Genomic DNA, 15,818 nt, shown 5'->3' on the forward strand with positions numbered 1-15,818 from the left:
TTGTCAACAAAAAGCGTTTTTCCAATATCTTCTGATTTTTAGGGTATATTGAAGAAATGATCTACTCATCTAAGTCTATAAAAAGCATTATATCGCGTAATGAGTGTCACACAGTGTTATCAATACATTATAAATATTAGTATACATTACTTACATACAACTTAGTGATCACTTCGTCGAATGTGTTTTATAGGTTTTATGGATAATAAATTTTATAAAGATTATAATAATGTTAATACTATTTTATAAGATTTTAAATTAATTATTTAACATATATAAGATATGTTTTTTTATTTAAAATGTTAAAATGTTTTGCTCTATCTAACATTTTTAAAATTGTACAGGAGAAGCAAAAAACTATTGAAATTGAAAAGTTTGTTTCTATCATCGCGATTTATTTGTAGTAAATAAGCAAATTGTTTAATAGTGAAACCTATCAGTTGTTATGATAGTTGACAATGGCGTATATAAAAATGGATAAATTGGACTTTTACCTTTAATATTTAAATGTTTTTGTAGATAGGGCCTTTTGTTTTTTGTCAATAAAATCGCTTAATTTGGTCGGAGGAGTCCAATTTTTTGTGTGGACATTTGTTTTGATGCAATACATTATAATCAACAATAAAATGAATTTTTGGTTAGTTAGGGCCGTTTGCGTTTTAGATGACGATATATATATATATATATGTATTATTTTTTTTAAATTTCCATTTAGTTTTGTGTGTTTTTCTTTATTTTTATTTTTTTTTTAATTGTTCTTCTTTCTCTAAATTTTCATCTCGTAACCTGCATTTTCAGTTAATTTAAAGATTTTTTTTGACAATTCTTTTCATAATTTTATCTTATCTTTTCCAAAACTTGATTATAATGATTGTTATGATTAAAGTTCTAATGTGATAGTACTTATATATATTTTTTTATAATATTCTCCTTTTATAAAAGGATATAATTTAGAAGTTAGGATGTAAGTTCTTTAAATTTTTCCTTTCCCGATAAAATTTTTTAAATTTATTTTAAAACCAGTTCATTCAATAAATTTTTCTTTCTACCAAAAAATTTTATTTTTCTCATTTTTTTTTCAATTCTCAATGAAAACTAAATATTTTAAATTTTCTGAACTCAAAATAAAATTTTTCAAAGTATTATTTCTCACAGCTACAATCACACCTCGCAAAAAAAAACAAAAAATATCACCAAATATGCTTTGCGTGATATGTTGCTATTTTTCCGGAATCCAAATATTCCATAACATAAAGTAAATTCCCAAACTTATTTAAAACTTTAGCTTTTATTCCTGTAGTACCTAATTTAGAAATAAAATAACCTATCTGTTTAATTTGTGGAAAATTTCTACTCGTTATTATTTGACCAATATCGAAGTTCCTGTTTTTACTCCTTAGATTATAACATTTCACATTCTTATTATAAGCATCCTCCATTTTACTTTTTGTCATATCACGAAAATATGAAAACTTGTCTTGTCTATTCAAATGTGTCGGCCCATCTGTTAACATACCCAAGTTTCTTAATAATTTGTAGTCATCCTCTTGTGTAATTATGTTCTGACCAAAAACTACTAAATAAGGAGATTTTCCAATCCACATGTGTATATGATTTCTAAGAGAACTATTAATGTTACTCAAATATAAATCCCAATTCCTTTGATCATGTCCAACATAAGAACGCAACGCCTCATTAATTACACGATTTACTCTCTCATTAGCATTAGCCTGTGGAGAATATATTGCTGTAAAAATATGTTTTATTCCAAAGGTTAGGTTACGTAGATTGCTCGCTAGCAAGCGAGTTCACTCGGAGGCCTTGTGGCCCATTGTGATACCCTTAGAATTACCATTCCCTAGCGATGAGAGAATGGTTACCCTCCCTAATTTCGTTGGTACGTTCGGTCTCCATGTAAACCAGCCGGTGCTTTTAATAAAACCGATCATGTTTATCAGTGACGCATCTGTGAGACAGTCTAGATCATGGAAAAGAGCTCTACCCAGATAGAGTAGTGGGTGCTCTTGTAAGGCTGGACAGTCACATAGAAGGTTCCTCTTCGTCTAAGCAGCTTCTACAGTAGCTATGATTTGGGTAGCCCATACGTTCTGACATATGTCCAATCATACAGTGCCCAGTAATTATACCAGTTAGAAGCCTAATCGAGTTCTTATCAAAAGACAAGAGAGTCCTAGTCCTATCTGTTGTCAGAGTGGGCCAGAGCAGTCTCGATATTCTACAAGTGGTGATATTTGACCACCTGAGTTCCGTCTCAGAGCCCATTCATCTATCAGTTTTGATAGGGTCGTCGGAGGAGCGTGAATATCCTTTTGCGCAAGGGTTAAGTCCAGGGACGACCCTTTGGTTGCTCATTCATCAGATATTTCATTTCCCCGGATGCCCTCATGTCCTGGAACCCATATCAACTCAACGTGATGTTGTGTCAGTTGTGCCAACGATTGAATGCAATTGAGAAGACATTCCGACTTAATGACATTGGAGTTAAGAGCCTTGATTGATGCAAGGCTGTCCAAGTATATATGTATAGTCGAATTTTCGGGATTTAGTTCCCGGATTCTTCTCGCGGCAGTATAGATGGCATATATCTCTGCCTGAAGGACAGTGCAGGTGTCAGGCAGTAGAAGATTTAGATCATCGGGGAATCTTCTCCGATGATCTAAATCTTCTTCCCGTACCCCTTTCTGTCTTTGAGCCATCTGTGTAGATTGAGATAACGTCGTCCCTTAGGACAGTATTCGCGGCCCAATCATCCCTTGTAGATAGAATGTAATCTGTTTCCTGCCCCATGATAGGCCTGCCTACCTTTTGTATGATGGTGCCATGACCAATGCGGTCGTACTTCATTTGATGTATATATCAGAGTTATGTTTAGCATCGTCTCTAGACTAGCCTGAGTGGTGGAGCTCAAACAGCCAGTGATTGCAAGATATGCTAATCTTTGTACCTTGTTTAAAATAGAGAGATGAGTCTTGGTATCCACCGCTCTCCACCAAACAAGAGCTCAAAATAGGTCTTATGACCGCGGTGTACATCCAGTGCACAATGTATGTTTTAAGACCCCATCTTTTCCACGTGAGTCTAGGATTACGCCAAGATATTTGGCCTCGCTTGAGGTGTTCAAAATGGTACCATCCAAACGCGGAGGTCTGAATTCTGGAATTTTGTACCTCCTGGTGAAAAGAACCAGTTCAGTTTTGGCCGGGTTGACACCCAGACCGTTTTCCTTGGCCCATGACGCTGAGGGCTGATTCAATGAGTTCACTTATTGTGGGAAGAAACTTCCCTTGAATAAGGAGCACGACGTCGTCATCATATGCGACTACTTTGAAGCCCATCCTACTGAGTCTGAAAAGGATTTTATTTACGACAAGATTCCACAGGAGTGGAGAGATGACACCATCGTGTGGTGTGCCCCTTGTCACAACTTTCCTTGTCTTGCCAATACCCATATTAGAGTTGATGGCCCTACTCTTAAGCATGTTTTCTGTCCAGTTTCTTATCCAGTTTCTTGTCTAAGAAAGATGCCATAAAATATTATTTTATGTCAAGAGCCCTCTCTATAGTTCCTATAACGTCATGTAAGGCTGTCTCCACCGACCTTCCTTTCAGGTATGCGTGTTGTGCTCTACAGAAGTTATCAGGAGAGATGATGTTCCTGACATGGATGTCGACCAATCTTTCCAATGTTTTCAATAAAAACGATGACAGCCTGATCGGCCTATAGTCTTTGGCGGTATTATGGTTTACTTTTCCCGCTTTGGGGATAAATACCACTGTAACCTCTCTCCATACTTTAGGAATATATCCTGTTTCCAGGCTGCTCCTAAATATCATAATTAGCCATGGCATGATGATGGTGATCGATTTTTGGAGTAATACTGGGAATATGCCATCTGGCCTTGGGGATTTATAGGGCTTAAAGGATGACACCGCCCACGAAATTTTCTCCGTACTAACAATGGAATTGACTAATTCACTTATGTGGATTCGAGAAGCTGCGAGGTGCTCCAAAGTGGAGCCTTCATTTTCATCATCTCTGCAACCCGGAAAGTGTGTCTCCATAAGCAGTTCCAGAGTTACGGTGCTACTTTCAGTAGCACATCAGGAATTCAGGCGTACCGGGGAATTCAGGCGTACCGGGGTCATTGGATAGCAACTTGCGTAGACGTGATGCCTCCGTGGTACTCTCCAGCTCATCACAGAAACGCTTCCAGGATTCCTTCTTAGCCCTTCTGGTTTCCCTCTTGAAAGTATTGAAGCTTTGACGATAATCGTCCCAGCTTAACGGGTTCTGATCCATCTTCGCTTAATTAAATAGTTTCCTACATTCTTTCCTTAGCTGCATTAGTTTAGGATTCCACCATGGTTGTCGGAATTTCCTAGATACCTGCCGCACCCTACATGAAGCATAGTAGGCTTCCCTTAAAGTCCTGGATAGATAATCTACTGAGTCGTCCAAGTCTTGTGTACCATGTAGTCCATCCGTTTCCGGAGGTGGTATGGTATCAATCAGATTACTGAATTTGACCCAGTCGGTTTTCCTAGTATGTATTTCTAAAGGGGTTTTCCTTAGTCATCGTAAGCTGTATCGTAAGATTATTCTGTGATGATCGGAGAATGAGCACTCGAGTGATACTCTTCAATCAAGAATTCTGACTGAGTCAGTGTTCCCTACCAAAGTAATATCAATGACCTGTTCTCTGATCCTATTGAAAAACGTTGGTCTATTACCTTTATTGCAAACACTAAGGTTAGTAGTTAGAAGGTATTGAAGTAAACACTCACCCCTGTCATTAATATCCGAGCTCCCCCACAGAGTATGGGGGGGAGCTCCCATGACAAGATCATGGCTCCTTGTACTACACCATTCTATTAGTGTGCGTACGGCACGTGAGGGCGGATTGTCATACGGTAGGTACTCAGATGATATAATTAGAGTTGGTAGCCCCTGTCGCTCTAATGCAACTACCGTTAAATCACCAGATCTGTAATTAGATAGAAGGAAAACTCTAATGTCTGTCCTGACCAAAATAAAGCTCCTTATTTTACCTTCAGGGATTGGAGAGAGGAGCACATAGTTTCGTGACCGGACACCTCGAACTTTATTGGCTGCAAGCCAGGGTTCTTGCAGCGCAGCAAGTCGTCCGTTGCTGCTTCGGAGTGGTGCAGATTAATCTGTACCACCCTCAGGCCGCTTGGATTCATCACTGCGTTTCTCTGCGGGCAAGATCAACCGAAGTTGGTTGAGCTCGTATTTTATGACGCCTTGAGAGGAACGAAGGAGTCGGAGGGATTCTGAACCAATTTTGATCCAGAGATCTTTACCTTTTCCCTTGTCCCTCGTGCGTCCTCGTTCTTTGTGCAGACAGTCCCTTGGGTGTTGTGCTAGCAGACTTTGTCATGCCGCATTGGTCATCACCTCTCTTTGGTCCCGACGTGGCCTTCTTTGATGAAGATGGCCGTACGTTAGTGGCTGTACGTTATTCCAAAACTTTTCAATAAACTATCAAATTCTTTACATTTAAATTGCCTACTGTTATCCGATATTAAATATTCAGGAATTCTTTAGAATTGTTAGTGTATAAAAGCTTTTTACCACACATACAATGCCCACGTAGTTGTATAAATTTTCATAAATTAGTTGTAAATTTTCATAAATTAGTTGTAAATTTTCATAAATTAATACATTTTAAATTGTAGATTGCATTTATAAAAGCATGATAATATTTTTCATGCATTCTATATTTGTTAAAATGTAAAAATCTTTAATTTCTTGGATTATCATAAATTTGTTTACTACTAAGAAATGCTACTCTGCACCTTCAAATTGAAATTAGAAAAACAAAAAATGAAGTGTCAAATAATTGAAAAAATAATTTTTTGGTTTGTGAAAATTAAAAAGATTTCAATAAAGAAAATATATTAAAACAATTGTAAAAAAATAAATAATGTGTGTTTGTGTTATAAAAATTGTGTCCGAATCGTTTTTTTGTGCGAATTTTGGACCTGAAATATTGAATATTGTTGTTGTAGCTTTGTGTTGAATTCGCACAGAACATATAAGTGTGAAGAGAAAAAGCTGTTTTTTTCGTGGTAAAGCTTGAGTTGACAATCTATGTGTATTATTTATGTTTATAACCATAGAATATTACCGTAGAAGGCCAACTCTCCCGGAAAAAACCTAACTCAGCTGTCAAAAAAATCCTAACTCTAAATATGTATTAGTAAGATTTTCTTTAAAAGTGTTAGTGTATAAAAGCTTTTTACCACACATTAAATACCCACATAGTTGCATAAAATCGGTCGAAATAATAGTACAATGTTTTTATAGCATTAATTTTCTTATATTATTACATTTTAAATTGTAGATTGCATTTATAAAAGCATGCATGATAATATTTTTCATGCATTTTATATTTGCTAAAATGTAAATTTCTTTAATTTTTTCGATTTTCATAAATTTGTTTGCTACTAAAAAATGCTACTCTGCACCTTCAATTTGAAATTAGAAAAACAAAAAATGAAATGTCAAATAATTAAAAAATAAAATTTTTTGGTTTGTGAAAATTAAAAAGAATTTGCTAACGAAATTATATTAAAATAATTGTAAAAAAATAAAAAATGTGTGTTTGTGTTATAAAATTTGTGTCCGAATTGTTTTTTTGTGCGAATTTTGGAATTAAAATATTGAATATTTGTTGTTGTAGCTTTGTGTTGAATTCACAAAGAACATGTAAGTGTGAAGAGAGAAAGCTCTTTTATTCGTGGTAAAGCTTGAGTTGGCTATCTATGTCATCTATGTTTATAACCATAGAATATTACCGTAGAAGGCCACCTCTCCCGGAAAAAACCTAACTCAGCTGTCAAACCTAACCTAATCCTAAATATGTATTAGTAAGATTTTCTTTTGAAGTGTTAAGCTACGTTCACACCTATCAAATATTTGAAGTTTTTTATCAAATATTTGTTGGCTGTAATGTGAACACAAAATATTTCTGAAGAGCAAAGAAAATATCGGCTGTTTTTCGTGAAACATTTTTATTTGTCAACCTACACCAAACATGAAACATTTTTTTTAACGTTAAAAAAAATATTTAATTGAACTTATAATAGTTTTTTACGATTTCATAGAACTTTCTGCCATAAAAACAAAAATTTAAATACATTTCCATTTCATAATGTGCTTAAAATTAGCATTTCTGTTTTGACGTTTTGTTTGAAGAAACAAAGCCAAACACAATTCAATACAAATAGTGAAAATTTGTTTGCCCGGTGTTCACATTACAATAAATAATTTTTTAAAACAATTGACGGATAAAACTGTAAAAAAAACAAATTTTGTTTGCTGACAAAGAGGAACATAACAAGAGGAACAGTTAATGCGCAACCAAACCAAAAGCCAATAATATATGTGTTTATACTTATTACTAAAAAGATAAATCATTGAATAATAACTGCTATTTATTCTAAAATTTCATTTAATATTGTTTTTCATCAAAATTTTACCACAAAAAAATACAAATTACGTTTCAATACCTTGTGCAAGTGGAAAAGAGACAGATAGTGAACCTGCAGTGTCATGTTGTTGCTATTTAGTATAGTCAATGTAGCGAAAAGCCTTGGTTGTTTGGAACGGTTTATAGCGATTAAAAAATAAAGTAAAAAATTTTCTTTACTTTATATGTATATAAAATTTAAAATTATAGAGAATTGTTTATTATTAATATTTTTATATACATTAATAAAATATATAATTGTTTAAATAAATTGAGTAATAAATTATTTAAATAATTTATAAATATTTCTATAAACAAGAGTATAACAAGACTATAGACTAGACTATAAACTAGACTATAGATGCATATATTGTGTAGTTAATTATCGGATAATTCAAAATTATTCGGTTAATCAAATATATGGTAACTGGATGTTTTTTATTAATATTATTTCTTTTTTACAATATTTTTCTTCCTATAACAAACACAATTATAATTTTTCACTTCTTTAAATTGAATATGTAAATTTTTTAATTAAGTTTTTTCTCAAATATGAATTATTTCTTCTCATGTGAAATCCTTTTCTATATAAAGAAATTAAGTTACTTAATTTTATGTTTTTGAGATTTTTCAACGATTCCAGAATTCATACCTTCCAATGAACTAGTGTATAACTATTGCTGAAGAATTTATTTGAAATACTTATGAAACACTGTTCCTCAAAACTGGATGTAGAAGTAAAGGCGATATCATTATAACCAAGATTTCTTTTTAGGAATCTGAAAGTTTCTGGGTTTCTGTAAGAACCGATTCTAGAAGTAGGTAAATTATAACAAATTCTCACAATATTTCTAATGTATTGTTATAAAAATCATGTAATAAATATTCTTCTTTATAGAAAAATAATTATGGAATTAATAAAGGAAGAAAATTTATTATAAAAATATTGAATTTTGTATAAAATATACAGTAATTTTACTGTTAAATAATAAGTTTTCTTAATCGGTTAATTGATCAGTGTTGCCACTTTGGTTATTATTAACCAAAATTGGTTATTTTTATTTTGCATGTGTACATGTGAATTATTTTTTCGTTTTAGTTATTTTTGGCAAAGAAGTGAACTAAATGCTGTTTGCTTTTATTCTAAAAATATACATATCGTCCTGTTTTGAATTTTGGTAATAAGTGGAATTTTTTTTTACTATTCGAAAATTTTTTATTACTGCAATTTGTACATCTACTGGTTATACTTATGTACACAAAGGTATTTTTCGATATCTTAATTGGTTAGGATTTAGCAAAAGTACCTATGAGCTTTCCACATATTAAATGAGTTGATTTAAATCATAACAACATCGTAATATTTTATTTACACTAGTCAATCTAACACCGTGAATAATGAATCCTCTCTCTCCTTTTGGTGGATACATGAACTTAAAATCACTTTTTAGATCGATTCAAACTCGTCCGTCCTTCCGTTAATATTTCTATTGGAACTTTTTATGTAAAGAACTCGCGGTCAGAGATACAAGCCGATGCAAATTGATCGACGGCGGCGGCGCGACCGTTTTCGGTCGGCGGCGGCGGCTTATTATAGAAAATATTGGCGGCGGCTAAATTGTCGGCTCAATTTAACTTTTTCTTCAGAAATTGACCTATAAGCGTTTATTATATTGAAAAATCTCTGTAATAGTGTTTTATATAGAAACCTGTCTCAATATAAGTTTTTTTCTGCAGAAAGTGGACATTATTATATCAATTTTCACTATTTTAATTTAGCACAATATTGTATGGCAACTCTTTTCAATTTGGCATAAGAATTTAAAATAGTGGCAACTCCGTTCAATTTGGTTAAATTATTTTCTGAAATACATGTGCGATTACAATCTTTATCAGCGGCTACGTTTAAGCCGGCTTAGCTTTTGAGACGAAAGAAGTCGGCCGCGGCGCGGCTTGCAAAATATTACCGGCGGCCAGCCGCCGCCGATTTGAGCCGTCTCGGCTTGTATCTCTGCTCGCGGTACTTATATGAAAAAAAGAAGTAGGCTGTATTTCGCATTTCGATTTTTATGGAATTTGGTGGGAATAGTCTAAAATTTAAAGATACTGTGCTAATTTGCCGAAATTCTAAGAAAAATGATTTAATAAGAATTAATAAAGTATTTTCCGCTAATTGATGCAAGAATAGTATCACGATATCTTTAAAGTATTAATCAACTGATATTTTTAAGTAACACAGCTAAGGAAAATGAAATTGTATTGTATACAAAAGTTGTAATAACATCTAAACTCGTACGACGAACAATAATCGCGATATATGCAAAGATTTGATACTCATGATATTTGACTTCTACTATCTCACCATGACTTTTAGTTCTTTATTTACATTTTCTAGATGATGTTGTATACAAGTTTTTATTTTACTGTCTTAAATTCTAAATTTTGGTCAATTTGTCGGATATTTTGGATAGATTACGTTTACAAATATTGCTGAAGTTATGAATGTAATGCTAACATCCGCTACATGGTATTATAATTTAAACTCAAATTTCGAACGAAATCGCCAAATCTGTACATAAAATGGGAAGAATTTTATAATTTAAAATTGTTTTCCAAAAAGTCACATGTGGAGTATTTTTGAATTGCGCTAAAACGCATTAAAAACTCTGTTATTTTTTAAAATAAATATTAAATACACTTATTAACGAATCCGCGAAGAGACTTATATTTATTGTTGAAAACACGATAGAGGCGAAAAGAAACAAGATAGAAAACTGAAATATTATGAGTATCGGTATATAATTGACTCTATCCCTCATAAAAAGTCTCCTCAGAAAATGACTTTAAAGCTCATAATGTACTGCAATATAGCAACAAACATTCAACATAATCAAGTTTTAAAGGAACTAAAATATCTCTGTCAGATTTTATGAGAATTGGTCCATAATTGACCATACGTCTCATATAAGATAACTGTCTTCATAATACCAGTTTAGCGACGAAATTTAACATAGTTCCACTTCAGAAAATGAATTTGTTATTTTAATGTCCATATGTAAACATGAAAAAAATAAAAATAATTTTGTTTTCTTTTTCTTAATTTGGTTATTTTTTATTCGAATTTTGGTTAGAAAAAAAATTTTGTTGTGGCAGCTAATTTCCCGTCAATTTAAAATTATGTTTAATTTAACTCGCTCAAAATTACGAAAATAACAAAAAATTTCGTAACAAAATAAAATTTTATTTTGTAAAAAAAGTTTCGTAATTGTTTTTCGTAAAGTTAAGCACGGCTTATTTTCAGTGTAGATGTAATTAAATTTATGCCGAAATCAGTATGACAATTAATTTATATTAAAATTTGGGTGGGTGTTGATGTTCCGAAACAATGCCGAATAATGAGATTAATGTGATTACTAAATTGAGTTAAATTTTGTTCAAAAAAACTATTTACTCTAAATTTTGAGAAAGGTATGGTCCGAAATAAAAAAACTCCAAAACTCCATTGTTAATAACTTCCGTCACAATGTCGATATATCAATAGAATTCATTCAGAGAAAAAAATTTCTAGGTCGGTCCATAATTGGATATAACCCCCATACAAGGTCCCCTTCCGAAAATCACTTAAACGCGCATAACTCATTACTAAATTAAGATTTCCATACAAAAGTTGGTACAAGTGTTGCCTATATGCATAGAAATATTACTGTGAAAGTTTTTTCCAATCGGTCCATAATTGGTCATAGCTCCCATACAAGGTCCCTTCCCGAAAATCTCTTAAACGCGCATTACTCATTACTACATTAAGATATCCATATAAAATTTGGTACAAGTATTACTCATATGCACAGAAATATTACTGTGAAAGTTTTTTCTGATCGGTCCATAATTGGTCATAGCTCCCATACAAGGTCCCCTCCCGAAAATCACTTAAACGCACATAATTTATTACAAAATTAAAATATCCATATAAAATTTGGTACATGTATTGCTCACATATACAATAATATTACTATGAAAGTTTTTTTGGATCGGTCCATAAATCGGTCCCCTCCCGAAAATCACTTAAATGCACAATATTCATTACCAAATAATGATATAGATACAGAATTTTGAAATTTTGTCTTTATATACATAATTGGTCATAGCTCCCATACATTACTCATAACTAAATAAAATTTGGCACAAATATTAGTTTTGTATACAAAAATTCTATTTCAAGATTTTTTCACGATCGAATTATAACATGGGTGCGGTCGGTCCCATACAGGGTTCCCTTCTCCTAAAAGCATAACATCAACCTTATTTTTCGTCAAATTCAAAAATCTAAATTTAATTCATTATAACAAAATATCCATATTTTATTTGAAAACAAAATAAAAGTATCAACAATTAATGAAATAAAATATTAATTTAATTAAATAAATTACACTGTGTGACACTCAAAAACACTAATTAAGCGATATAATGCTTTTTATAGACCTATATGAGTAGATCATTTTACCATTTTTAGAATCTTCATATACCCTAAAAATCGGAAGATATTGGAAAAAACGTTTTTTTTTTTTTTGACTCGACAGACCAAAAAAATATATCTCAAAAGTTTCTTAACCGATTTAATATTCTTCAACTGTTTTGAAAAGAGTTTCCTTTTTAAAAAGTACACACATTTTTATATTTTTTTCGGAAATGTGTAAAATATTTAGATCTAAATACAAATTTTTATATTTTTTTTTTATTTTTTTTACAATTCAGTATCATTTTTGACCAACACTTTATTTGAAAACATATTTGTATGAATAAAATAAGATATAAAACGTTGAAATCAGATAAAAACTGACAGAAATAGAATTTTTTTCGTAGAACCAAAAATTTACCAAATCCCTCATTTCTAAAGTAAATTATCAATTTGAATAATAAAGCTTATATTATATGTGTTGATATTATATATATATATATATATATATATATATATATATATATATATAATTACAGTGGACGTCCACTAGTACGAATTATATAGTGTCAGGCCCTTTCGTAATACCGAAAAATTCGTATTATTGAACAACACATTTTGTATGTTTAAATTAAAATAATACACATAAAATATTGGATTTTATTTATTTTTGTTTTATTTTTCATGAAAAATTACATAACGGAACAAAATATAATAAATGTGTATTATTTTAAATAAATATAATTAAATTAATTAATTGTTGATACTTTTATTTTGTTTTCAAATAAAATATGGATATTTTATTATAATGAATTAAATTTAGATTTTTGAAAAATAAGGTTGATGTTTAGATATTTATGGAAGGAACACATATGGCATAATATATTTTATCTTTGTACCAAAAATGTTTCTTTAAAAAAAAAGAAAAATCATGATTATTTTTTTTAAGATTGTGTAATGTCTACAGATCGAGTTGAATAACTCTACCATTTATAAATTTAGATTTTTGAATTTGACGAAAAATAAGGTTGATGTTTAGATATTTATGGAAGGAACACATATGGCATAATATATTTTATCTTTGTACCAAAAATGTGTTTCTTTAAAAAAAAAGAAAAATCATGATTATTTTTTTTAAGATTGTGTAATGTCTACAGATCGAGTTGAATAAATGGTAGAGCAGGAAAATCGTTACATAATTCTTGGCGCCCAACGTGGGGCCTGCATAGATGAATTAACATCTAGTTTTTGAAAAGAAAAAAAACTAACGTTTAATGCAAGTCCTATTATTCAATTATTTTATTTTTTTATATATTATGTATGTTATAAATTGGAGTACAGAAATATAAACTTTTAGTTTATTACTGTCCATTTATATAATGTTATATAAATTTTAATTTATTCTATAAATCCTTTTGCAATTGGAAGTTTGGTTCAATTATGAATAGTTGACATACCTTTGCGATAGAATTATAAATTTATTTTTTTTTAATGTGTAGTTCTTGACAATTAAAATTTTGACATACTATTTGAATAATTTTACTCGAATTATACATTTAATAAGATAAGAATCAAACATCAACCTTAGAAGTAGTCATTTAAAAGGAAAAACATATACAAAAAGAAAAAAGAGCAATAATTAATGAGCAATAATTGATAACAAATGCCCTTAACTAGTAGTCCAAGTGAACCTATGGTTCAAATAATTGATGACACCTCGACTGAGGAAAATGTTAATCAACCTAATGTACAATCTCAAGGTGCTGTACCACGGGTTCAGACTAGATCTCAGGCTCGCAGAGCACTTGATTGCACTATATTTCCGAATCTCTTCATAATTTTAGAGCTGAAATAATTGGTAGTGAATTGCATAATGTTCTTTCGTCTTATAATTTAAATATGAATGAGAATAGGAACAGATCTGAAATAGGGAATGCAAATTCTAGAATTTCTCGACCGTTATATAATTCCTACGATCAATTGTCGATTTCCAAGGATAGAACATCAAATATCATTCAGAATTGGCATGTAACGTTTAAGGGTAGCTTAGATGAAATTACTGTGATGAGTTCAGATTGTGATATAAAGGATGATATGCGTAGACGTAGAGAAAAGTTTAATGAGCGATTTGGTGTATTTTTAGATGTTATGCTATGCATGGCAGACAAATTAAGATCTCCTTTAACTGAACAAGAGCTTGTGGGAATTATTAGTAGAAATTTGAGAAATAATATTCGGCATGAATTATTGCATGTAAATATTAGCGATATTTCGACATTAAGACGGGAAATTAGAAAGCATGAGAAAATTTTATTATCCCATGACAAAATAGAAACAGATAATAGTGATGACAATGATGATCGAATTGAGGCAGTTAATAGTAATTTGTTAAAATGTTGGAATTGTGATGAAATGGGTATCAGGATTGTTTGGCTCCTCGTAAAATTTTTTGTTACGGTTGTGGAACATCGGATACTTATAAGCCGAATTGTTCCAAGTGTCAGAAACAAAATAAACATTTAAACTTGAAAGCGGATGTGCATCCGAAAAAGGATACACATCCATACAAAAAGGCATTAAACTAACTTCTGAATTTAATAATATAAAAGTTTCTCTAAATTGTTTAGACCAAATATATCACACGCGTGTTAAGGAAATAAACGAAAATAATATATGCAAATTTTGTCAACCAAATAAGAAGAAAACTTGATCGGCAATTCGAATAAAAACATACTGGAGAAACCTACAAAAACAATGTATATCGACCATTGTTACCAATAGTATTGATATTAGACTTTATTATGTTAATGTGTTTGTTTTTGGGAAGATGTATTTATCATTATTAGATAGTGGTGCTACTACTACTTGCTTTGGAAGTGATTTAGCAAGACAAATAATGTCTTGAGCTAATTAATTCTAATGAAGTGAATAAATTTTTAGGTAAAATGTCAATAATACACTACATATCGTATATATATATATATATATATATATATATATATATATATATATATATATATATATAATAGTCTCTAGTTTTAGGTATAAATGTGTAAAAATAAGTAACATTTTTATCAACTTTCTCTCATTTTAGAACAATTGAGAAGATTACATAACTGGAAAGATCAAAAGAAGTCGTAACATTTTTACTGTTTGTTAAAAGGTAAAATGTTATTATTTTAAGACATAAAAATAATTAAAATCTAGTGTTTTTACATTTTCAGGAAGATTTCTTTTTATGTCTTGTGTCGGATATATGATTATAATAAACCATGCAATATCATAATTTTTAAAGTTAAATGATTGTTTTATTTACTATTTGTACATAACTTTGTTGAAAGGATATAATGAGCAAACCGTTAACGGTACCTAAATACATATTTGTCCAATTCACAACTGGTATTTGTATTTTCTATCGCATATTAAAATACAGAATTCCGATATCTGCTTGTGTAGTGTAAAAAGCCATGTTGTAAAAAATAAAGAAAAACATCTTCAATATTTATAAAAATAAAATTAAATAGAAAAACTAAATTAATTATAGGCATTCACATGAGAATGATAGTTTGACATTGATTACGAAATAAATAAACATGAAAAATAAACGTAAAGTTATACGAGCTTTTTTAATTGAAATTACCAATAACATTTATACAGAAGTGTAAACTAATACAAAAATACACACGATACGTAGCTACACGAGGCTTGTGAATTAGACAATTGTTTCACCAATTTACTCTGTTAATTTACTAAATTTTTCTGAATGTCAAGTAGTGCTTATATGTATACCGCATTTCGATTGCGGGCGAAAAAAAACAAAAATTTCATATTCGTATCAATGGTTGTTT

The 15,818-nt window shown here is 30.8% G+C and overlaps 1 protein-coding gene across 2 annotated transcripts in view; it reads left to right on the top strand.

The window, feature by feature from the left end:
• LOC119603184 overlaps positions 1-15,486 on the top strand; it is a 96,095-nt gene extending 80,609 nt beyond the window's left edge. Inside the window, exons 3-4 of one of the 2 annotated variants that reach the window (XM_037955137.1) lie at positions 15,065-15,133; positions 15,195-15,486. In XM_037955137.1, coding sequence (XP_037811065.1) covers positions 15,065-15,111 — 47 coding nt within the window. In that variant the 3' untranslated portion in view covers positions 15,112-15,133; positions 15,195-15,486. Of the gene's footprint in view, positions 1-15,064; positions 15,134-15,177 lie in introns of both variants that reach the window. The other variant, XM_037955138.1, reaches the window with a different exon arrangement.
• The last annotated feature ends 332 nt before the right edge of the window (positions 15,487-15,818 follow it).

This window comes from Lucilia sericata, unplaced genomic scaffold, assembly GCF_015586225.1.
Source record: "Lucilia sericata isolate MDLA Ls3-8-SP2 unplaced genomic scaffold, ASM1558622v1 Contig000279F_arrow, whole genome shotgun sequence".
In the NCBI taxonomy this organism is placed as follows: Eukaryota; Metazoa; Arthropoda; class Insecta; order Diptera; family Calliphoridae; genus Lucilia; species Lucilia sericata.